The 23,003-nt window shown below is 53.8% G+C and overlaps 6 protein-coding genes across 6 annotated transcripts; 3 read left to right on the top strand and 3 right to left on the bottom strand.

Annotated features, from left to right (window-relative positions):
• Nucleotides 1-2,887: 2,887 nt before the first annotated feature.
• On the bottom strand, nt 2,888-3,355 carry BDP55DRAFT_628055 (uncharacterized protein; the record flags this gene model as incomplete). The annotated part of the gene is made up of 1 exon (XM_060571844.1): nt 2,888-3,355. The coding sequence occupies one exon, from the start codon at nt 3,353-3,355 to the stop codon at nt 2,888-2,890; it is 468 nt and encodes a 155-aa protein (XP_060434069.1).
• Nucleotides 3,356-6,447: 3,092 nt separating this feature from the next.
• BDP55DRAFT_347679 (uncharacterized protein) lies at nt 6,448-7,644 on the top strand. The gene has a single exon (XM_060566971.1). The coding sequence runs from the start codon at nt 6,858-6,860 to the stop codon at nt 7,524-7,526; it is 669 nt and encodes a 222-aa protein (XP_060434068.1). The 5' UTR covers nt 6,448-6,857; the 3' UTR covers nt 7,527-7,644.
• A 3,158-nt stretch (nt 7,645-10,802) lies between these two features.
• BDP55DRAFT_724923 (dynein light chain) lies at nt 10,803-11,528 on the bottom strand (the record flags this gene model as incomplete). The annotated part of the gene is made up of 7 exons (XM_060578954.1): nt 10,803-10,867; nt 10,947-11,016; nt 11,085-11,111; nt 11,179-11,213; nt 11,282-11,315; nt 11,371-11,393; nt 11,480-11,528. The coding sequence occupies 7 exons, from the start codon at nt 11,526-11,528 to the stop codon at nt 10,803-10,805; spliced, it is 303 nt and encodes a 100-aa protein (XP_060434067.1).
• A 675-nt stretch (nt 11,529-12,203) lies between these two features.
• BDP55DRAFT_691037 (RNA recognition domain-containing protein) lies at nt 12,204-15,031 on the top strand (the record flags this gene model as incomplete). Its single annotated transcript, XM_060576927.1, has 3 exons — nt 12,204-12,464; nt 12,527-13,318; nt 13,529-15,031. 3 exons carry the CDS (start codon nt 12,204-12,206, stop codon nt 15,029-15,031), a joined length of 2,556 nt encoding a protein of 851 aa, XP_060434066.1.
• A 2,510-nt stretch (nt 15,032-17,541) lies between these two features.
• On the top strand, nt 17,542-20,910 carry BDP55DRAFT_347577 (uncharacterized protein). Its single transcript, XM_060566970.1, has 3 exons — nt 17,542-18,260; nt 18,313-18,516; nt 18,567-20,910. Exons 1-3 carry the CDS (start codon nt 17,828-17,830, stop codon nt 20,717-20,719), a joined length of 2,790 nt encoding a protein of 929 aa, XP_060434065.1. The 5' UTR covers nt 17,542-17,827; the 3' UTR covers nt 20,720-20,910.
• A 799-nt stretch (nt 20,911-21,709) lies between these two features.
• BDP55DRAFT_628051 (uncharacterized protein) lies at nt 21,710-22,316 on the bottom strand (the record flags this gene model as incomplete). The annotated part of the gene is made up of 2 exons (XM_060571843.1): nt 21,710-22,177; nt 22,218-22,316. The coding sequence occupies 2 exons, from the start codon at nt 22,314-22,316 to the stop codon at nt 21,710-21,712; spliced, it is 567 nt and encodes a 188-aa protein (XP_060434064.1).
• Nucleotides 22,317-23,003: the final 687 nt, after the last annotated feature.

Here is a 23,003-nt window from a genome sequence, read left to right as displayed (position 1 = left end):
AATCATAAGAGTCCGACGTATTGCTCCGGCTTCCAATTGTTTGAACGAAGGGCAATCCGTCCAAACTTGACACACGGCCGCGAACCTTAACAAGGACTGGATTGGCGGGCAATCAAGGGCAAAACCGCTTTGTCCGGTCCAGCCCAGTCCCAGTTCGAGCGTAGCTGGTGGATCTGCCACCCGAACGTGGCCTTCGCCGTCTCAACCGTAACATTGTTACAAGTTCACTCCCTCGACTTTCGGTTCGCCGCCGACCATTGCCCTTCCGCTGCTGCATCTGTCTGCAAGACATCTCATCCCGTTTGGAGAGACACAGATATACTTGCGTCCGCGAACAGGCAATGTTGGACGTTGCGACGAAGAAGTCCACACTGTCATGCTCATACATGACCCACGATGACAGGAAACTGGAACAACGAACAAGTGCCTTTGGTTTGGAGTGGTTTGTTCCCACGGTTGACAATGCCGTAAATTGTTTTTGTAGGGACGAAACCGATCCACTCCCGTGCTACCGTACGGCGCTATCCTTGGGGGAAAGATGGTCTCCTGTCTCGTCCTGTTGTGCTGCTGCTGCCCTGCAGTTCTTCCTTGCCTTGGTGGGCTGGGTATCCAGCCTGTACCTTGACTGGAGAACGCGGCCTGTCCTTACTTGACGGATACACAAGTTCCATGTTGCGACAATGGTGATGGTGAGCGCACTGGGCCAGGAACGGCTAGTGCACCCCCCTGCCGGGCCTTGAGCAGAGGCAAATGTCGCTCGCTTGATGGATTCTATTGGCAACGGATACTGGTCTCGACGTCCCGGGGAAGAAGCCGCCGGACGAGTTTGAAGTTTTGAGCACAGAATATGGATGCTTCTTGGGTACATAGTCACCGTGCTATTCCATGGCGGTCAGAGGTAGAATCAACCACAGGAGATGGGCGAGTCAGGAAGAGAACGCAGACTGGCACGAATGGGTCGAGAAGGCTTCTCTGCGTCTTGTTCTGCTTCGCTGGCATGGCAAGGTACAAAGTAAGGCGGGCTGAAAAGCCGTCCGCCAATGGTGCTGCCGCTGGCTGGCGTCGCCGGGCAGTATTCTCCTTGGTTTGACCTCTTGCGGCTGGAACGTGGCCGGCAGCTGGTGACCGATAGAATTGGTTGCGCGCAACGTCGAACGCGCTGCAACTGGTGTGTGTGCGGCGTGCCTGAGTGGGAACACCTCCCTTCTAGATGGAATGTGAAGACCGCCATGCCACCACCCACGCCATGTCCGCATCCGTTCAAATTGGCCGGCGCAATCGTCGCCGGATGAACGGTTCTTGAGGTTCAATGACCGCCGTCCTGTTCAACTTCAGCCAAGTTCATCCAGATTGACCTGAGCCGTCTTCGGTGTCATGGCGGAAAGCGAAGTCGTGTGGCAGTCGTTGAGATGCAGCGGCTAGACGTGATGAGGGGAAGACCATATGCTGCGTGTGTAATACTCCGTAGACCATCTTTCGTTGTCAGGTCGCCTCGCCATCCTTCAAATGGAGTCACGGACGGACGGCCGTACCTGACCTTCCCATGCTGCAGCTGGTGCGGGTCTCATGAGGGTCCCAATGGGTCCAGTAGCTTGCGCTGTCACTTGACTGTTTGCTGCAGTGTCCCGTCGTCAAGGGGTGTGACCAGTCTGCTTGGTGCTTCCATACAGAAAGTTACGCCTGGTGTTTGTATCTCTATGCCAGGCTCTTCTTGGAGACTCTGACATCACTCGGACACTTTTGAAGGCGCAAAAGAGGTACCTGTATCGGCGACGGGCTGATTGACTGGCAGACGGCGTCCAAATTCCGAAAAAGTTGAGTGGTGGGTTGATTGAAGGGAGACAAGAACGTACATCCTGGCTGGATGATTACTAGTGTTGGAGGAAACCAATGAGGAGTGAAGACGCGCGTGGGAAGGGACCGAAGTTGAGGACTGGTATCCGGGAAATAAGGCACCTACGGAACGACTTGAGGCGGACGATAGGATCAATGGAAGAGAGAGACGGAAGGAGGTTGTCGAATAGTTGGTTCCTGCCTTCATTCTCGGCGATGCACCTCCGTCTATGATTTATCCGTACCTTGGGTACCACCTGCTATGGCAGCACCAGTGAAGCAGCAGCGCCCAAGTGGATGGGTTGGCACATTGGGTGACGATGTGCTGGACTACAGGGGGCGCGGGAGAATCATACCTGCTACCTTAACTTTTGGTTGCAGCCACGAGGTCATGTACCGCTGCAGTATCTGTACCTGCCTGTGGGTATCCCCGAGTGGATCCCGTCTGGAAATATGCGTTGTTGCAAGTGCAAGTACGGAGGCGTCGGGAAGGTACATCGGGAACCCCAGTCGATCCTTCCACTCTTGAGTCTTGATGCGGTATTCGTACCTTCACTCGTACCTTCTTCTCGTATGAATATTTACCTACCTCAGGTACCTCAAGTACGGCGGGTGGTCGGTTGGCGTGCGGCGTGCCCATGTCTCGTTCCTCGACAACGCCTCCGAAGCCTCCAAAGCCTCCAAAGCCTTGAGACCAGCAGGTGTTTCCCCGGAATGAAGAAAAAGAAACAAGAACCCCAAATCGTCGACGGTGAACGACGCTACAGACGACTCCTCGCAAAGATCGAGAAAGAAAAAAGAACAAGCCAGAAAAACAAATACTATCCCGCCGTGCCCGCCCGAGATCCCTGTCGACCACTCACTCTGAGCTGCCCGCCATCGACTCTTGACGTCGTCTACAATTGCGAATCCTGTCATGGTTTCTTCATATCCTCCTGTACCTCTCAGAGAGCGATTACGGATACAATACTCCGTACAGAATACACAGCGAATATCGGACACAACTTTGTGGCTTCCCGGGTTCCTGCGGGATGGGAAGGCCAAATCGGATCCATCATCGGGCCCAGACTAACTCCGAAATAGTGTTTTCTTTAACCCCCAAAATGAGGGCACTCAAACGGCGTGGGATGGTTGGTGCGGGATGATGGATCATGCTTGCGTCCTCGGGTCCGCTGGCTTGTCCCGTCACGTCACTTCCCAGTTTCCACTTCTTCAAGGGCATGCCGCCGTCGTCGACTCTCCAAAATTGTGCCCATGATGGCGGGCCGGTATGCAAAGCTTCGCCAATTTGCAAGCTATCACGGGTCTGCGTACGCCCGTCCGAGGTCACACAGTAATTACAGCAATCACGATCACGATCACGGGTCAGGCCAGGAGCCAACAACGTCACGAGCCTGATTACGAGCTCGAGCCCCCAATGACACTCGCCATCGTATGGCCTCCTCAAGCAAGGCTCTCGACTGGCGTGGTTGCTTTTGTGGTCAGCTTCGTCGTACCTCGAGCATGGCGTAAGGCGAACCATGCTTGCGATTGGCACTGTCGATCGCTACGTACCGAATATGGGCAACACTCTCGCTGACAGGCTTCCTACACATGCAGATTGATTTGGATTTGATTTGCATTTTGTACTCCACGTCAGGGGAGGCGGCAGCTGGCAGCTGGAGATTCGGCTTGTGCCTGAATCTCAACTGCAAGTCTCGCTTGCCTGCCAGATAGAGCCGTTCTTTGCTTGTCTCGGTCGGTGCGTCTCATTGTCTCAACCTCGACTGAAACATGTCTTTGCCGTTTTCCCTGGCGACAGTCGTCAAGGTACGGATACTTCAGCAAAGGTTGGTAGCGCACCCGGGTGCATTTTGGTCTACCTGTGGATACATCTCACCTTGACTCGACAATGGCTAACGTACAGTAGGTAGGGCATGCAGCGTGGCAGCCTACTGACTCCCACGCCTGACGGATCCGAAGTCGCTGGTGTAGCGAACTCGATGCGCTAATATTCACTCCTTTCGGGTTGCGGAAGAACACAAGGCCACAGCACCTGCCATGCTCCTGTCCGGCCATGGAAGACGGACACCCAAACTTGCTTCATGCCAGATACGGATACCTCATGCATTGTTTCGGCGCCATCAACGAGGACCTACACACTCTGTTGTCTGTACCACCGAGTTCGATACTGGCGCTGGTATCCCGCAACTCTCCCACCGGAACATTACTCAGTCCAAGAGAACTTGGCCTGGTGCTGCCATTTTCGCGTTCGAGAAAGCCGGTCTGCGGTCACTACTCGTATTATCCCGACCACCAACCCTTTGCGCTCGAACAACTTTTGCAGAAAGCTGGGAGCCTCTCCTGCCTGACTTGTGAGCTAAGTATGATGCAGACGCCAGACACTGCGACAAGCTGCAAGGGCCCAGTACTCGTGGCTTCAAACAGCACGGACTCCTGGGCTTCAACCTGACAATGCCATACCTCAGCATAGTTCGCTCTGTGCCGCACAATCCAGCACAGAACGACGGCAACATCGACGATTACTGGTAACACAAGATACAGTGAATACAGTAAGGTAAGATCTCGTCAATCACCCTGCCCCCGACGTTCATGCCTCTGGTAGTCCATCTGCCAATCATCCATAGATCCCTTCAGCCCTGGGATGCGGCGCAGCTTGGGGGTCGTCTCTTTTGACCATTCACGCGTGCCAGAATGGAAAAAGGCTTGAGGTATACAAGTTCAAAAGACTATGTATCCGTATAGGTACATCTTGGCCATCGGATCATTTGCGCGAAGCTGACACTGCAGATATCCTTAACATCAAATGGCTGCCACCCCAAACCGGAAGTCACCACAAGCTAACTCAACAGCAACAACACCGAGCTGGACCTATCCGTTGAGTCTTCTCCGCGCGGGCGAGGAGGCTCGGCGCCTGCTTTCGAAAACCGACCCAAAAGCCCCATGGCCACCGCAGAAGACAACCCCACCTCTAAAAGCATGGGGCACCGTCAAAGTTCGGACGTTGATGGAGAAAGCAAGGGAGCATCCTGAAAACAGCATAAACGTCTAATTTCTGCTTCTGTCCAGTGGTTCATCATTGGATACCGACATTGCCTCCAATAGCGCTTTAATCTATCTGCAGCTAATACGTTTGAAGGCTTGGATTTCAGAATCGCCTTCAGCACTGGTGCCGTGGTCATCCATGTCCTGTGACGAGAAAACAGAAACATGCCGAGGCCGTTGACCAGTTATGGGCTCTTCTTGCTGAGAACATGGGTCAGCGTTTCCTTCATACAAACTCAACCAGCGTATTCAGTGCGAGAAAAGAGCAGAAATCCCCTACCGGCGGCAGAAAAGTGATAGGAAGCTGCACAGGAGTTCATTGAATGAGCGCCGCATGTGAATCGAACCCGACCATCCGTAAGCACGGGAAAGCCTCGAATCGGCCCACTGGCGGTCAGTGAAAGCCAGTCAGAGCAAGACGTGTTTCCCCCGAAACAAGGACAGGATCAGACGCCGCCCAAGCAATCCATCCCGGCAACGACTGCGAAAGCAACACTTCCCTTGAATTTTGCCAGGAATTGCCTAATGGTCGACCGCCGTACAGCACCATAACTGCCATGCCCAATATTACAGTGCAGTGCGGCGTCAGCTTACTGGATTCCACAAGATACTTGTAACCGCATAGTAATAGCTGCCATCCGTCTCTACCTTCGACAGCTGGGTGGGCCTGGAGGCACAAAAACGACCTGTATCTTATCTTCCCCATTTATCCGATGTGAGTGTCTGACACCTGGCGGATCATCTCAGCTCACGTGGGGAGAGGAAACCTCCAGCAACGGAGCTCGGATATCCAGGTCTATGTACTGGTCCCAATATGTATCTACCTCACAGTCTACAGTTGCTAGGTATACGGATGCCAAATATCAAGGGCGAGCTGCTAACATCGGAGGCCAGCATCGTACCAGTGGCGAGGACCTCATGGGTTCGAATTGCTTCAAAGCCTTCACTCGTCACCTTGTACCTCAGTGCTCCCAACCTGCTGTGCCCGACGCCGCGCCTGTGCTTCCTCCTCTTCTTCTTCTTCTTCTTCTTCTTCTTCTTCTTCTTCCTCAAGTGTGGGCCAGCCTTCTAGCTGCATCTCGTTCCAAGGACCGGACTGGCCCGGTGTACGGATACTCAGCGAGACGTTGCCGAGTAGAGATGGCGGATGGCGATTAAGCCGAATGGGTGTAGGTACACGCGCGATACATGCATCGTTCCCCGCCCGTTGCCCAACTTGGGCTCTAGATGCCGTAGCTAAGTCGATAGACCCGTGCGTTGCAGGGTCGATTACAGCCCTCGATTCCTCTTACTTCTCGTCGGCGATTGGGAAGAAACTCTCGAAACAATGCCTACAATCGATGTGGCGAAGCTGAAGAATAACAATGCAGGCATGCTAAGCGACGCAAATATTTCATCTTTAATAGAGTGAGTCCCATTCCAGCTGCTCGGGAGTTTGGAGTCAAGCCAGCCGGAGCGCAAAAAGAAGGAAAGAAAAAGTATGAGACATGCTAGACGTATGGGTAACACCAAATCGCCAAAAGGGTTATTCCATCCGCAGATGATGGGAATCTTATCCGTACCGTGCCTACCGTGCCTACAGGACGGCTACACACAGGAACCATTCACCAATATTGATAGATGTGGTGTGTGCTGAAAGGCTGACAGACACCAAGGCAGCCGAGAAACCTTCCAGCCGGCCCAGCTAGATAGATGAGTATCTATGGTTCGGACAAAGTAGGACCGGGTGCTGTCCTGTGCGTCGCGAACCTAAGACTCCAAAGTATCATTCAATAAGGTGGGGAGGAGAGGCGGATCAGCCAACTCGCAGCACTCCGGCCTGCTCCCGCTCCGTAGATCAGGGCCACTCACACGAGGACTGTAGGAGATGCTCGGCTCAACGCCTCAGACACACGATAAAGCTCTTCACGTCTTCACGAAGACCTGCGGGACCGAAATTCCTTTCGATACGAGAGAGACTCTCATTATGCCGACAAGCAATGTGGATTGCGCAGAAGACGATTGCCATGTCGTTACGGAGAAGGGTCGGGTTTTCTGCCAACCTTGTTATTTTTTGCTCGAATTGCCTTCCGCTCCAGTCCTCGACCGGGGCCCTGATCGTCCAGCAGATCGTCCCCTGCCACAGGACCCTGAATAGGATGGTGGTGGTCTGGCCTGACACTGGGTCTCGCATCTCGTCGATAGTACCGGTATGGTCGCTCCTTTCCCGCCAACCATGTTGTCGCGCAACGTCCCAAACCAGTTACCGGTTGCCGGAAATCCATGACCCAACCCCCCGAAGAATCTGCAGCGACACCAAAAGGCTTGGGCGAGTGGATGAATTGTTCAAGTTGCCCCGATGGCTTCATTCATCTATGTCGTTACCCCGCTTCTTCAAAGCACTCAATTCCTTCAATGGCTTTCGGCTCATGTACATCATGTACATTCACAGTAACGCCGGGACTATTCGAACGTGCGTATGGCGGGGGGAGGGAGCGGCGGTAAATCGCTCGCAACAAGATGCTTTCCCTTGCTGTCCCTCCCCCACCATGGCAACCGCTCTCAGATCAAGTCTGCCCACGCACCGGTCGTTCGCGCCTTGCGGCACGCCTGCATATCGGGAGGGCGCTGCGTGTTGGCCGAAATATCAGAGAGTTTCCGGAAGGTGATTTTGATTTTTCGAGGAAACCCCGCGGCAGACCTTCTCATACTGGTTCATTTCGGCGTGGGAGAGCTTAAAGGTATTGTCTAATTCTGTGGGATATTTGCCAAGTGGGAGCTGAGTCGTGTGTTGTCCCAGCGGGCTTCATCTTCCGGCGTACTGTTTCCCCTTCGTCCAGTTGTTTGCGGATTCATTTTCAGCTCTGAATAGTTCGCAACCTTCGGCGGCCACGAAAGGGGATACATGCGCACCTTTGCAGATCATTCTTTCCAGAAAACGTGGTCTGTCGCTACGCGCTTCGCTCTCCCTCTCTGCCTCTCTCCCCGCTGCACGCGTTCAACGGAACCCCGTTGCATTTCGTCTGCCCATCCCGCAGCCTGCTCGCTCGTCAATGTCGATCCGGCAGCAGCCAGCCACCGGCCGCCGAGAAATAAAGCGGGCTGTCCCCTCCGCTTTTGCCCCTCCCTGCCCTCCCTTTGGGTACCTCTTCGCCTTTTTTTTAACCCCCCCAGCGCAAGACTGTGCAGTGTTAGCGTATCCATCCGTAGAACAACAAGTTGTTAGTTCAGTCGACGTTAGCGTGTGATCTCTTGGGCTCTAGCGCACGTCTGTGTCTTGGCTCGGCGCGGGTGCCGCAGAGCGGAGGGGACTCCTTGGGGGAGGAGTCTGGAGTCTACTGAGTACCTGCTATCTAGACTCTGGAGGTACTTACCACTGTACCTTGGGTGGAGGAGGCGGGAGCTGGCCAGCCGCTTCTGGGTGTCAGGTGAGAGAGGGCCCGCTTCCTTGGGTCACGCCTGTCGATAATAGGTACGTACGAATACTAAGTCTTTGCTGACTATCCGTAGGTACCGGAGGGAGGTACCGGCCAGGAACCTGAACAGAAAGGTCCCCCAAATGCTTTGCTATTGCTGGGTGCCTGGCAGCGCCTCTTGCGAGGAAGTGCCACTTTGAGTGTTACCCCAAGGTTCCCAACTCAACCCGTTGTGGAGACTGACGGAACGAGCAGTGCCATCGGCCGGGCTGAACGTGCTGATGAAGGTCGGAATAACGGATGGCTAGACACCGCCTCGTTCAAGATGACTCTTTTCCCGGGCTGCGATACGAATGACTTTCTGAGAAGAATTCTGGTAGGATGCCACAGCTCATCATGGTGCCCATTTATCGTAAACTCATTCAGATCTGTGACTATGCCCAGGGATCAGTTCGCGTGAACTCGAATAACACGAGTGGATGAAAGGTGGGCACGGGAAGCCGACGTCGATCCCATTTCCCCTGAAGTTCTGTAACAAGAAGAGAGAGGGAGAGAGAGAGCAACTTCAGCAAAGTGGTTTCCCCCCCCTTTCCACTAGGTACTGTCCCGGCCGAGGAGGAGGAGTACCGGTAGGGGGTTTCCCAATGGTCACTGGTCACCCGGTGTGCTGGGTCACTTGTTACAAAAAACCCTTTTTCAATGGAGACTCTTTTTGGTCGATCCGTAATTCCACGGCAACGAAACCCAGCACCAAAACTTGAGACGAAAATTGAGCATGGGCCTCGGTTTTGTTTTATGTTCCGAGACGGGGACATTTAGTGAACATACTTGACGTGCCCTAGGTGGGCAGCTCGGTAATTTCCTCTTTTTGAGGAGTATAACATCTGCGCATCTAAGCTAGAGCCAGAGCCAGTGGCTTCCAGTGAATAGAGAAGAGTAGGTCGTAAGGCATTACTTTCCCTAAGATTCGGTTACATCCAGGAACCTAGTTTCGATCTGGGATCTCGGAGACTGAAAGGCAAGAGGCAAGACAAGACAAAAAGAGGGGTGGGATAGTCGTCCCGTGCGGATCGTGTATACGATATCCCAACTCTCCCAACCCCACAAGCTGTCGTCCTGTCGGCTTCTCACCCGGAGAGAGAGAGAGGGGAGAGAGAACGATATGGATACTGGCAGCTGTCTGTCTGACGGATGAGAAATCCCCATGGATGCGGCCTCGGGAGCTGCTGATTCGTCAGAAGAAGGCTCGTCTGAAACGGGGACTGTTGACCGCGGTTCCCTTCCCTTGCTGTAGGTTGAGAAAGAGAGAGAGAGAGTCTGGACCTGCGATGCCGACGATCCGGCTTTGGCGTGCCGAGGGGATGTGGTTGAATGGGTGGTGATTTGTCGCGCTGATGTGATGATGGACAACTGCTTGGGGATATGCTTGGTAAGGAGGTGGACGGTTGCTCTGGTTATTATTAAAGACATCCCGGCTACTCATGGTAGTAATATGTCTACGAGAGTCTTCTCATGGGTTATTCTAACGTCTAATGTCTTTTGAATGTCGGGATGGCTACCATGTGGTATTTTGTGAGAGAGTAGAGAAGCACATGGGATTCGTGTGCTGGAAGAGGGGCCTGTATGGACATAGACCGAAACCATCGTGCCTCTGTCATTATATCATTCTCGACCAAGGCCGAAAGGTCGTCATCATCTTATATGCAGCTTCATTGCATACACCACAATACGTATCGTTCTATCAAAGTCCCTCGAGAGCAATATAATTGGACAAGTTTAGTGACAACTAATAATTTCTCCCTAGTCCACTTCCGATTTCAACACTTGGTTACTGTTGCGTAGTTCACCGTGATCTTGAATTTGGAGGACAAACACGGCCATGTCATCCCGTGTTCCGTCGGTCACTACATCGCCATGTCATGTATCGTTAGGCGCGGGCGGAAACGAGTTCGAGGTACTTGCAATGGAGTGAGACTTGGATCTCGAGATAAACCTCTCACTTGATTAAGTACTGATCGTGAACAAACTCGGGGGACCCACGGGCTCCTCTACGATCGAATATCAAACATCTGAACGAGCTTCGGGCTTCTTTGATAGAGCGTGATAGGCCCAGGAGTGCCAAATGCCCGGCTGACGTGAACCAGTCTGCAAACCCTTCACCGATAGCGATTGCTATAAGCCACAAGCCGTGACGTTTGAACCATATTTGATTGACGAATGGGCTCCAACGCCGCCTAGCAGAATATCAAGGTAAAAGTCTACTCGCCCACTGCAGCATTTCGGCCTCCTGTTTTGATTGGCAGTTTGTCTCTCCCCCTTCAAGAAAGAAGCAATTCCCGCACACGCCTTTTCCGCAAGTTCATATTCCCATTATCCCATATCAGGCCGGTCTAGTCGCGGGCCCTCTCCCTATTTGAAGTTATGTCCTGTACATCGTATCTGCGACGCGTCGTCTTTGGGCGAGGTCCCAAGTCTTTGGACAGTAGTTTGTCGGTTTATTTTCGTTCTTCGGCTTGGTCGCTTCGTCGTCTATTGGGTCTTGAAGAGGAGGATCGCGCAGTGGCCGAGGTAGAAGTAGATGAAATGCTTAGTTTCTGCGGGCCATGTTAGTTCTATTGATGCCTCTTGTTTCCTTGCTGCCGAGAACAGGACACTGGCGGTTAGTGGACGTACCGTGGGTCACGAAGCTGCCAAAGTTGCGGCCAACAATGCAATGCCATGTAGGGCCCTTGCGCTCATCGAACTGATATTGACGGACGTATTAGCAACCATACATAGTCGAGGCGACAAAAGGGATTATAGTAGACTAACGGTTCGCTTGATGTGCTGGGCAATGTCCTGGAGATCGTGATTTGTCAGTAAACGGCCTTGTGCGCTATGTTCTCAGTGGAATAGGGACGCGTACCTTCTCAATAGTGAACTTGGCCATGGCTTCCTGAGCTGTGGAGGGGTCGTCAGAACACAGCGGGGTCCTGCGGAGGAGCTTTCCGAGGAATGACGTTACTTACCGACTTCAATGGACTCTTGCTGCATATCCTCGGTCTGAACACCGTTAATATCATGGTTTGAAGTTGATTGATCCGTCGGCTGTCCTCACCATGTCGGCGCTCTTGACCTGAGCTGTATTTCGGTTCCGTCAGCCTCGTCTTCATCCTTATTCCCGTCCTGGTCCCGCATCGGTAAACCATTGTGTTGTCGCAACGTACCTTCCAGCTTCTCGCGCGGAGCGGGCGAAGTGCTCTTAGCGTCGGCCATAGTGTGATATCGCGGTGCTGTAGAGGTCTCTAAGTTTTGCGTTCTCGTCGTCAGCCTCGGCCCGGCTAATTCGTTCGGTTTGCGCGGCACAACTCGCAAGCCCCTTTTCCGACTCGTCGTCCGTTGCTGCGCCTTCGTCTAGTTGCGAGAAACTCACTTGTGGGGAAACAGGTTCTAAAGAGAAAGTCAGTGATTTAGTACAGAGCGTGGAGGTTTCGACTTACATGAAAATCCTTAGACCGAGGAATTGGCTTGGTTTACGAGTTTCTTCAAAGAGTGTTTGTCGCGTGTTTGGAGCAAGTCTGGCAAAGTGCCCGCGACAGGGAAGGGTCCATTCGATCGAGTTGGGTTGTCATGGACGCACGGGCCATAGTCTTCCTTCCAGAGTGGAAACGGCTACGGCTGTAACCCACGCTAGCGTTGACAAGGCGGGGCGGCAGGTCACATGGTGATAGCGATAACGACGGGGCGGAAGAAAAAAAAAACTTCAAGGCAAGTCCCGTTTCCATCTTCATTATCACCAAAGCCTTCTCCCGTCTTCTCTCTGTCTACTACATGACAGTATGTCTCTGCTTTTATAGCCACCACAACCCCCCGAGCAGTTGAGCTCATAATCTTTCCTTCTTGCTATTGTCGAAGCCTTTTATTTGAATTTCTGAGATACCCCTTTACACAATGGCTGCTACCGCCGCCGACGCTACTCCCCTGGAGACGTCTCGCATCTTCGTGAGAGGTCTTCCTCCTAAAATCACCGACGCGGACTTCCGCCAGCACTTTTCGGCTGGAGGTCGTGAGGTCACAGATATCAAAGTCATTCCTCAAAGAAGAATCGGCTATGTTGGATTCAAGACTCCCGAGGTTGCTGCCAAGGCAGTCAAGTACTTCAACAAATCATACATCCGCATGTCAAGGATCAACGTTGAGCTTGCACGACCGGTATGTTAATACCATCACCATGTAAACAAACCTATGTCCATATGCTCATGTTACCTCTCCAGATTGCAGATCTTGCCCCTGCAAAGGCAAAGGGCGCTAACGGCCAGATGTCTGTGGCAACACCGTCAGCATCCGCGGCTCCTCCCCTTACCAGTGACGAGAAGGATGCAAAGAAGAAGCGAAAGCGAGAGGATCTGGATGAGTCGGATCCCAAGCTGCGCGAGTTCTTGCAGGTCATGAGCACTGGCCAAAGCTCTGCAAACGAGATGTCAGATGTCATGGCCTCTGCTGCTGTTAAAGAGCAGAAGAAGTTGCTCAAAGACGATGAGAGTGACGACGAGTATGAGGCCATCCCGTCTCGGCCTGAGAAACGGCAGATGAGGGAGGCACCACAGGGAGATGGTCGTACAGAGCCTTTGCCGGAAACAGACGAGGTGATGCCCGACGCTGACCCCGTCTCTGAGCCGACGGAAGTTTTGCCTCAGGACGAGACTACGTCTGCCCCAACCAACGCTGCCGCCACAGACGATGATTGGCTTCGTTCGAGGACAAATCGTCTGCTAGATCTAGTTGAAGATGGCGAGGTGCCCCGACCTCCAGTCCAGCAAGACAGTGGAGAGACAGTCGGAAGTGCTCCCGTGGAACAGCAAAAGCAGCCGGCGGCCGAGAAGCCCAAGGCCAAGACTGACGGTGGAGCTGTAGCACAAGCCGCCCCAGCTCCTGAGGAGGTCGAGGAAGATGCCACCCTCGCCACCATCAAGCGAAACTCTAGACTCTTCGTCCGAAACTTACCCTTTAGTGCTAAAGATGAGGACTTGCGGGCACACTTTGAACAGTTTGGGGAGCTACAAGAGGTAAGCAGAGAGCTTTTCATATCACTCACGCCACTCCGTGCCACACAATCATGTGATGAATCCAGATAGGGACAGCTTACATCAAATGATGGTTGATGCGAACCTTGGATCGGTATTTTAGTAGATGCTTCGACTTTCTGAAAAATGATTGCCTTCTCAGCTCTTCATATGAACATCAAGGATGGACTCAGATTGCTAATTTCCCACTAGGTACACCTGCCAGTCACTGCTGGAGGCGCAAGCAAGGGCTTCGCAATGGTCCAGTTCACGAGTGCCGAGTCAGCTGTTGCTGCATTCCAGTCGACGGATGGTCAGACTTTTCAAGGGCGTCTTTTGCACGTCTTGCCCGCTGAGGGAAAGCGCGATGCTGGGCTGGATGAGTTCGCAATCTCAAAGCTGCCCTTGAAAAAGCAGAACCTGATCCGAAAGAAGGCCGACGCCGCCTCTAGCACGTTCAACTGGAATTCTCTGTACATGAGCCAAGATGCAGTCAATGCTTCCGTGGCAAGCCGGCTGGGTGTGTCAAAATCGGAGCTGCTGGATCCCACTTCGGCAGATGCCGGTGTCAAGCAGGCCATCGCCGAGACGTCGATCATCCAAGAGACCAAGTCGTACTTTGTATCGAATGGTGTGGATCTCGATGCCCTCAAGTCGCAAAAGCGGGGCGACACGACCATTTTGGTTAAGAACTTCCCGTTCGGGACGACGATGGAGGAGCTGAGAACCATGTTTGAGGAGCACGGCACAGTCCTGAGGGTGTTGATGCCTCCTAGTGGTACCATTGCCATTGTCGAATTCGCACAGCCAACACATGCGAAGGCTGCCTTCGCCAAGCTAGCGTACAGGCGAATTAAGGACACTGTGCTGTTTTTGGAGAAGGGCCCTAAGGACCTCTTCAAGAATGATGCCTCAGTAAACATGACGCAGGGCAAGGAGGATCGGCCCACTGGTGTTCAGAAGCTGAGTGTCACAGAGCTTCTGGGGCGGGATGACCAAGGCGAGGCCAGCGTTGAAACAACCTCGCTATTTGTCCGGAACCTCAACTTCACTACGACGACGGATAAGCTGGCAGAAACGTTTAAACCGTTGGACGGCTTCGTTTCCGCCAGAGTGAAGACAAAGATGGACCCCAAGAAACCTGGACAAGTGCTCAGTATGGGTTTCGGCTTTGTCGTCTTCAAGACAAAGGAGCAAGCGCAGGCAGCCCTCAAGTCCATGGACGGGTTTGTGCTGGAAGGCCACACCCTTGCGGTCAAGGCTTCCCACAAGGGCCAAGACGCGGCAGAGGAGCGTCGCCGGGAGGACAAGGCCCGCAAGGCAGCAGGAGAGCGGACCAAGGTCGTCATCAAGAACTTGCCCTTCGAAGCGACCAAGAAGGACATCCGCACCCTGTTCAGTACCTACGGCCAGCTCAGGGCGGTGCGCCTGCCCAAAAAGTTTGGCAACTCGACAAGGGGGTTTGCCTTTGCGGAGTTTGTCACACCCCGAGAGGCGGAAAACGCTCTCAACGCGTTGCGAGACACCCACTTGCTGGGCCGCAAGCTGGTTCTCGACTACGCCGAGGCCGAGGCGGTCGACGCGGAGGAGGAGATTGCCAAGATGCAGCGCAAGATTGGGGGCCAGGTCAACAAGGTCGCTCTCTCGCAGCTCATGGGCCAGAACAGGAAAAGGGTCACCATCGGAGACGACAATGCCGACGAGATGGATATGTGAGCGAATGGAGGAACATCATCATCAACGGTCCCAAGAGGGAAAAGATAGAAGCGAATCCAAATTTCTGCCGCCGTTATGGCACCATCGTCTCACAACATTTCCCTGACCAACTGCACTATCGTCGCATCATTCTCGTCTTTCCCTCTCAAAGTGACAATGGATACTACCAACTCATGGAAAGAGATGTTTGGCTCAGGTATCTCCACACGGTGTTGCCCTTTGGTGGTTACTTTCTTTAACTTGAGTGGCAGTCCACATCTGTAATTCTGTATGCAAATCTGTCTCACCCATCCCTGGCCCCGCGATTTGGGCCCCTGCTCACCCCCTTGTCACCCTTCCGATCAATTTTTCCCCGAACAGAACACCTCCTGCAAAAAATAAACCGTCCCGCAATTGGAGCACCTTTCCCCATGTCAAGCCCACGACGGGAACCAAAGGAGTTTGTTTTGTCAAACGGTGGGGTCCTGCAGAGGGTGGAAACTGCAACTCAATTGCAGACTACAGTCTGTGCTATTTGGGACCTTGCCCCGTGCACCAGAACATCAAATGGCAATAGCTTCAATACGCGAGAGAACCATCTTCGTCACAGATTGGAAGGGATAGGGAGGAGGAGGAAACACGCGGGGAAAGGCAGAGGAGAGCAAACATCGTCTTTCTACACCAAAAAGAAATCTTTCTATCATCTGTCAATCCGCCTCCTTCCTGGCCTGCCTAGAGCTGCGTACTCGTCTGTCCCTCTTCGCCTCCTTGACCCGCACAGCAGGAATGCATCTCTCTCCCCTTCACTCGGTGTTTTTGTCTCTTTCTAATCTGGCAACATACCAGCTTCACTGTGCACTATCCCCTTTTTTCGTCTCTGTTTCTAACTCTATCCTCTTGTTTTGTCTTTCTTACTCGTTGCTATTTTGCCTCTCTTGTTGCGAAGGATGTTCCAATTTTCCGTAAGAGAGGGGAGCGGCGGGGCGGCCCTAAATCAGTATTAACGACAGAATCGAAGAAAAGGTTGCCTACCCGTCCCAGGTTCTTCCAGCCTTGCCTCTAGAAAGAGTAAGAGAACTCTCAATTGGACAGGTCTGAATGAGTGACGGTGGTGGTGCTGGTACTGTATGGCCTGGTGCGCGTGGTACGTGCAGATCCAGAACCGTGGTCTCTACCTAGTTCATCCCAAGTTGGCCCCCCCCATGAAAGCCAACGTTCCTTGGACCAACCCCCTTGCATACCAGCGCCCTCAATGTGCCCACCCCACCAGCTTCGTTAGTTTCCCATGATTTGCCATGTGGAGATGGCCCTTGTCGAACTGACGGACGATCATATGCACACTCACATCCGCTTGGTACCGTGGTACCGTAGTCGTAGGGCGAGAGGGAAAACTCAACGGGCCCCGTATCGACAAGACTGGCTCTCCGATGCCTCCTAGCTCAGCTACGGCTAACCTCGCGATCCTCCGAGCTGTCAAGTCATGTTAGTCAACTTCGGGTCATACAACGTCGCTGGGTCTGCCAATAGAACCACCCTCCTCCCTTATCCTCCTCTGACAGGCACGGCTCCAGCCCTGTGCTTCCTACCATACTGCTCACTATCGTCCTGCCCTCTCCTTCGCTCTGCTTCCCTTACCCTGGCTAGCTCCTCTCGGAGCCTTGATCCGACCTAGTCTGTCGGAGCTTCCTGTCTGCACCTCTCTACCTCCCCTTGGACATCGTGCTCAGAGTTTACTTCCCTCTCTCTCTCTCTCTCTCTCTCTCTCTCTCACTGCCCCGCCATCCCTTCCTTCACCCAGACCACATTCCCGCTTCAGCAGTGCTGACCAGCGCCGTCTAAAGTGAGATCTTCCCTTCACCCCGCTCATAGGCACATGTTCTGTATCTACCGTCCCAAGGAGGACAGGGCCCTTAGACTAGGAGGAGTCCACAGGCATACCCGGGGAATGGAAGAGGAGGACGATGAAGCAGAGGGCTAAGAAGGGGGCGTGTATTGGCCGTCGATCTGGAACCCGGGGTGCCAAACGAAATTCGAATGCTCTCTCCTGCTTTGTCAGTCCCGTCTATCGCCGTCTCTCTCGGTGGGCTACGGTGTTGAGGGTGTGTCTGCCGAACGATATTGAACCTTCCCTCGCCTCCTCTCTTTTCAGACCTTGGAGCGGGTGTACCTGGCTTCAGGAACTTATATTGACGTACGTCCCATGCCAGTGTCATTCCTTTCAACTTCCCCAAGCCTTCTCTCCATCTTCCGACATCCTTACTTTTCTTTTGCTTGATCCAAACACTCAAGCATAGGAAAAGCACGAGTGGCTCGCCCGCCTTTTCCAACACAGTTCCTCGAAGCTGCGGAATTCAAACACACGCTCATTTCACTTTGCTGTTTGTTTCCCAATCGGAAAACACCATCTTTTACACTCACTTCGCCATCATTCCTCTCTCATTCCTTAAGCCCTTCTCCCGAGGACATTACCACGAGGAATCTTGACCCCGGAGCATATCACACGGAGAACAAGCGCCCTTTTTGCACTTCTTCACTTAGCAACAAAACCCATGCCCGCCCCGTCACGGAATTCCTGAAGAGTCATTCCTTTCACCTACGTCTTTTGCCTCCCAGCTGTCCTCCATTCTTTCACTCAGGGGTTCCGTGCTTGTCAAGGAATCCTTCTACAATCCAGTTGAAGTCTCTTCTCTCCTCGTGGGGAAGAGAGAAAGAACGGACCAAGGTCGACGCATCAACCAGTCCCATACCAGTCCTCCGAAGAGGACTATCTCCAGAAACACAAAGAAAAAGAAGATTGCTTCCAGAGCAGCAGACCAGATGATGGAGCACCCGCGCCCTGTGCTTCCCTCTCAACGCTACTCCTCTTCCCCAGTCTACAGCTACGATAGCAGGCGATGTACGCCAACTGGACGGCAGCCGTTGAGGGAGTCGACGGGCAATGTTCAGTCCGCCGGCTCTCACTTGGGAAGCCTCGCATCGTCATGTCGTAACAGCCCACTTGGGCTCTTCTCTCCGAGCCTGACGAGCATACCCACTCCCCCCATCGTCCCATCCCAGGCTGGCTCTACCTACAGGAGCAGCAACAGCCTGAGAAGGCCAGATGCTCTCCACATGGCAAGGAGGGCACGACACGACATCAACCCCATCTACTACGCCCCCGAGTTCCGGCCTTACCGGGACAAGCAGGACCAGAAGGATCCCAACGAGAAGCAGATTTGGCCTCGTGTGTTGGAAGATGCTTTCCTCGACTGTGAGTCTCGTCTACTTGGGCAATTGGAAACCCCTTCTAACACAGTATCTAGCACTGCTCATCATCCCGCATATGGGAAGAAAGAAGTACAGCATGCAGGGCAAGCAGTTTGGGCGTAACATGCTCATTAGCGAGTACCTGTGGATCGCTTACTGCTGCAGCTTGCAGCCAGGACAGAAGGCAGAGGAGAGAAAGAGAAAGCAAGTCTCCAGCCACATTCAAGTAGTCAAGAAGATGTTTGAGAAGCACCGATGCTGTAAGTCCGAAGACTCTCTTGGTAATGAGACGCGAACTGACACATCTCAGACCACTTCTTCTTCGTCAAGGACCCTGATAAAAGCGAGGCCCGTCTTAAGGACAACATGGAGATTGCCTCCTTCAAGGACAACCCAGTTCTGGTTGCCCTCGCCGAGGGTCGTCTTCCGGACGTGCGTCCCAACTACGAGTACTTTGCCCAAATCCTTGCCATGGACTCCCTTGTTGTCATGAGGCCCAAGACTGCCTGGATATTCGTCGCTTCCTCCAACGTCAGGATGGAAGACAACGGAGACGCCTATGATCAACACGGCAAGCCTCTGGACCCTGACTACTACCCCCATTTGGAGAAGAACATGCACAAGGAAGACGGTCTCTCCAGAGGCCTCAACGGCAGTGTTCTCCTGCACGAGTACAACCGTGAATTGGCGCAAAAGGAATCCGCTGCCGTCACGGAGATGTCTCAAGAATGGGAAGCCAAGTTCCCTCCTCTGCACAAGTCACTTGAGCACGCCATCCAGGACAACAAGTGGCTCGACATCTTGGAGATGACAGTCACACTTGAGATCCACCCCCGCAGCAACTTCCCCGCCGGATCAGAGCTCAACGGCTTCGTTGAGCTGAGCATCTCCCAGCCTGCACTCCAGAACCACCGCTGGAAGTGTGTCACCAAGCTGGCGCGGCCCGAAGAGCTCCGCCGAGCCGAGAACGAGCCCTGCATCATTGAGCAGACGAGCGAGGTCGGTGTGCAGTACACTCACCGCCCCGGCTGCCAGGAGAGCAAGTTCGAGTGCGACTGCCGTAGCCGCCCCAGACAGGACGTCCGCGTGCCCTTCCCTGCGGCCGAGTGGGCTAGCATACTAAGCACGTGCGCCGGCTACCTCGAGCCCGTCGACAGCAACAAGTCCAAGATCGAGGACGATGAGGAGAGAGCCAAGGCCGCGGAAGACGCCGCCCTCGAAGCCGAGCGGACCACGGCGGAGCTGATCCAGCAGGTCGGCATGTTCCAGGAGCTGTGGTCTGCCCCGCCCGACAACTCTGACCGCCGAAACTGGGTGCGCCGTGGCATCATTCTTTGGAAGTTCCGCACGATCCACGCCTTTGACGACAAGTGGAACCCCATCTTTGAGAAGCCGGCGCCGCAGAAGGGCAGGAAGCCCGCCGAAGAAGAGGGAGAGGATGAGAGCATTTCATCCCGACGGGGCAGCCGCTCAAAGCGCGTCTTCAACCCTCCCGGCACGACCTGGCGATTCCTCACGGCCCTGGACCCCGTTTCCTCGGCCCATCAGCAGAACGTATGCGTCAACCCGGCATCTGGCCCGAGTCGTGACATGCTCATGGCCCCCACACCTCCCTACTCTCACCACCTCGCCGCCGTCATGAACGACAACATGAGCAACGCATGGGAGTCGGTCACCATGCCTGGCCAGCTGCCGAGCCTGGCATCCACTGGAACGCTTGGCCTCATGGACAGCTACTCACACGGACTCGCAACACCTCCACCAACTGCCTCCATCCACTCATCATACGCAAGCAGTTACGATGGCAGCCATGAACTGGCCGGCGGTCCGCACCATCACCAGCTTGACCTCTTCACCGCCGCGGCCTGCACTAGCTCCATGGACAACCAGACCATCGTTGCGGATATGGGATCAGCTGCTCCCGACCCGTACCTCTCAGCGACCGCGGGCATCCAAGTTTCAAGCGGTGTACCTGTCGGCGTGTACGACGAGGGTGAGGTCGACAGTATCCCCGACTGGGATACGGCGACCTCGTCCTTCCACAATCTCCATCAATGGAACGGCTGGAGCGAGACGGCGTCAGACCCAAAGACGCAGCAGTGGCAGAATGAGAATCACCGCAGCGCAGCCGCCAACTCCAATCTCTGGGCCGAGAGCAAGGATCACCACACATGGAACCAGCAGCCGTGGGCCCAGGCCGTCTCGGCAGTAGCTGCCGTGGCCGGCACAGACGGCAGATCCGGATGGTCACCAATCGACCAGCAGCGCAGCGGACTGCCCTCGCTGGATCAACTCACCCCGCTCAAGTCGTTGACCGGCAGCAGGAAGAGGGCACGCTCTAACAGCCTCGACATGGAGAACAGGGAGAACTACCCTGCATCAATCCAGAAGCTGGTGCACCATCGAGCGCCGGCAGCTGTGATGGATGAGGCTGGTGGTCACGGACACCGCAACTGGGAGTGAAACTTCTCACTCGGCCGGGGCTGTACAGACGGGAAAAAAGGGAATGCAGCATGCTCAGGGAGATGTGCGCCCTGCTTGTGTATGCGTTGTTAAAACTGGAGAGAAACAAACCCGCATGCAGCGGCATCTGAGCAAGGTGAAAAAGGATATTGGACTTGATTTTGTTCGGAGTTTCTCATCAACTTGGGAGGGATAGATGACTGACGGCCGATTCATGTGTGAAACGCTTAGAAAGGCCCCTCCCTGAATGGAATAGGGGCGAGAAAAAAACATGTCGTGATGTGCTAGAAAGAAATAGCAACTTTTGATACCAATAATCATGTTTTGTTATTACCGCAGTTTAGTATGGGGAAGTAATCAGTTGTAACCTCCGCTGGGAAGAATGGAAAACAAAAATTGCTTCGGTTCCCACATCACGGTTACATTGGTCCGACAAGAGACGTATTGTTTCTCCTGTCATCCTTCATGCCCGCCAAACGTTGGTGATGGGACGAGCGAGTGGTTCAGAGAGCTTCGCTGGAGTGATGAGATGAAACGCTCAAAAAAGTGGCCTGCCTGCCTGTCTGTTGTTCGCAATCGGGAGGGGGGAGGGGAGAAGTCACCTGTGGTGGGCATCTTCTTCTTCTTTCTTTTTTTTCATCAGCGTTTGAGGTGATGGAAGCTTAATAGATCAGATGATCCTCTGTTGCCAAGACTGATGTTTTGTGAGACGCTGGCAAATGTGGTTCCTCCGTTTCTTCGCTTTGCCTTTTGTCGCAACTCGACGGAGCTCTTGGTGTGGATTCGTAGTCGAAGTCGTCGTCAACATCGTCCCTGTCCTCGTCACTCGTGCCGCCCGGACGTTGCGGTAATAACAATAACTCCCCCTTCCCCAGTCTCGCCAGGAGGATTCAGTGGCGCGAGTGGGACGTGAGAGTTGCATGTTTCATTCCAAACAAGAGAACGAGATTGCGGAGCAGGAGAAGCGAGTGGAGGTGTGCACGTGGAGACCTATCTATCGCATCGTGCAAAAAGATGTGAGCGCTCAAAACCAGGAGATGGAGAGGCCCAGAGGGTGAGGACGATCAGTGGGAAGAAAAGAGCGGAGGATGTTCGCAGGGGTTCTTCTTTTCTTAGGTTGGGACGGATGAGGGTTTGCGGGTGCGTGGTCTGAACAACGTGGACGGTACCGCAGGTGAAACGCTGCATGTCTGAACGTTGGTGACCGAGGTGTGTGATATCGCGAACGGTGGCAAAAGATGGGAAATAGGGGGTTGGTAAGTCGAAGGAGCTCTCAAGATAATCGACTGCTCGAGTAAAAATCTTTGAGGAAGACTCGAAGTCGTAAGATTCATCGATCGCGTGACAAAGAATCTCGGCGGTTGAGCAAGCGCTGTCAAGTTGAGCCTCAGTATACTCAGCCACGATTGGATTGAAGCCGTTCGCCGAGATCTCGCGCCCGCCGCCCGGGGCGGGCTGCTAGCGGTGGAGCAGAAAAAGAAAGGACCGGGATGCGCACAGACGATGAGACAAGACAATTTGTGAATTCCCACCAGCGAGGAGGATCCAATTGTAAATATGCCGGGGTGTGGCTTGCATATTGACGGCTCTGGGGCATTGAGCTCGGAGGCGTAGGTGACAATCTCTCGACAAGTGAGATGGGGGTGGTCTAAGCGGATGAGAGAGCAGAACTGGGAGTATCCTGAACAACACTAACTTTCCATCCTCAATGTATCGTCAACTCGTGCTTGCAGTGTTGTTTTGGATTCCTGTGACGGTTTATATGAACACTGATTGTCAGGGCAAAGAGACGTGGCAAGCAGAGCGATGAACAGCGAAAACAGAGCAAAAGGGTGGAAACGTAAGCCTGGTCTGGTGTTCGCTGTTCATCGCGTGCTGTGTACTGTGTGTGCTGTGTAGGGGCCGCTGGCCCGTGTTTCGAGTCGAGTTGCATTTTGCTCTTCTAGACGCCGTCCAGACGTCCAAGCTTGTGCTTCCCTGACGGCCTGACGTCCGTAGACGGCGGTCCATTGCGCTTGCCTGGACTTCGGTCCGTCTGGAATGAAAGGTGGTGCCGGGGTCGTTGTGTCCAATGCCCATAACTGTTGGCTGTTGCTATCGCTCATTAAGATCCCTGATGTGGGATTTTGGAGTAGGTCGGTGCTCTAAGGTGGGTTGGAATCTTGTATATTCGCGACTCCGTCCGCGGCAAAAGAGACCAGGATGCTTGGCGCAAGGAGTAGGTACATTTTGCGAAGCATTTGCATTTCTGATTTGGCATCAAGTAGGCTGCTATGGAACACTG

This window comes from Colletotrichum godetiae, assembly GCF_030913485.1.
Source record: "Colletotrichum godetiae strain CBS 193.32 chromosome Unknown BDP55scaffold_6, whole genome shotgun sequence".
In the NCBI taxonomy this organism is placed as follows: domain Eukaryota; kingdom Fungi; phylum Ascomycota; class Sordariomycetes; order Glomerellales; family Glomerellaceae; genus Colletotrichum; species Colletotrichum godetiae.
The sequence above is the reverse complement of the archived record's forward strand: the minus strand, read 5'-3'. Positions and strand labels throughout refer to the sequence as shown.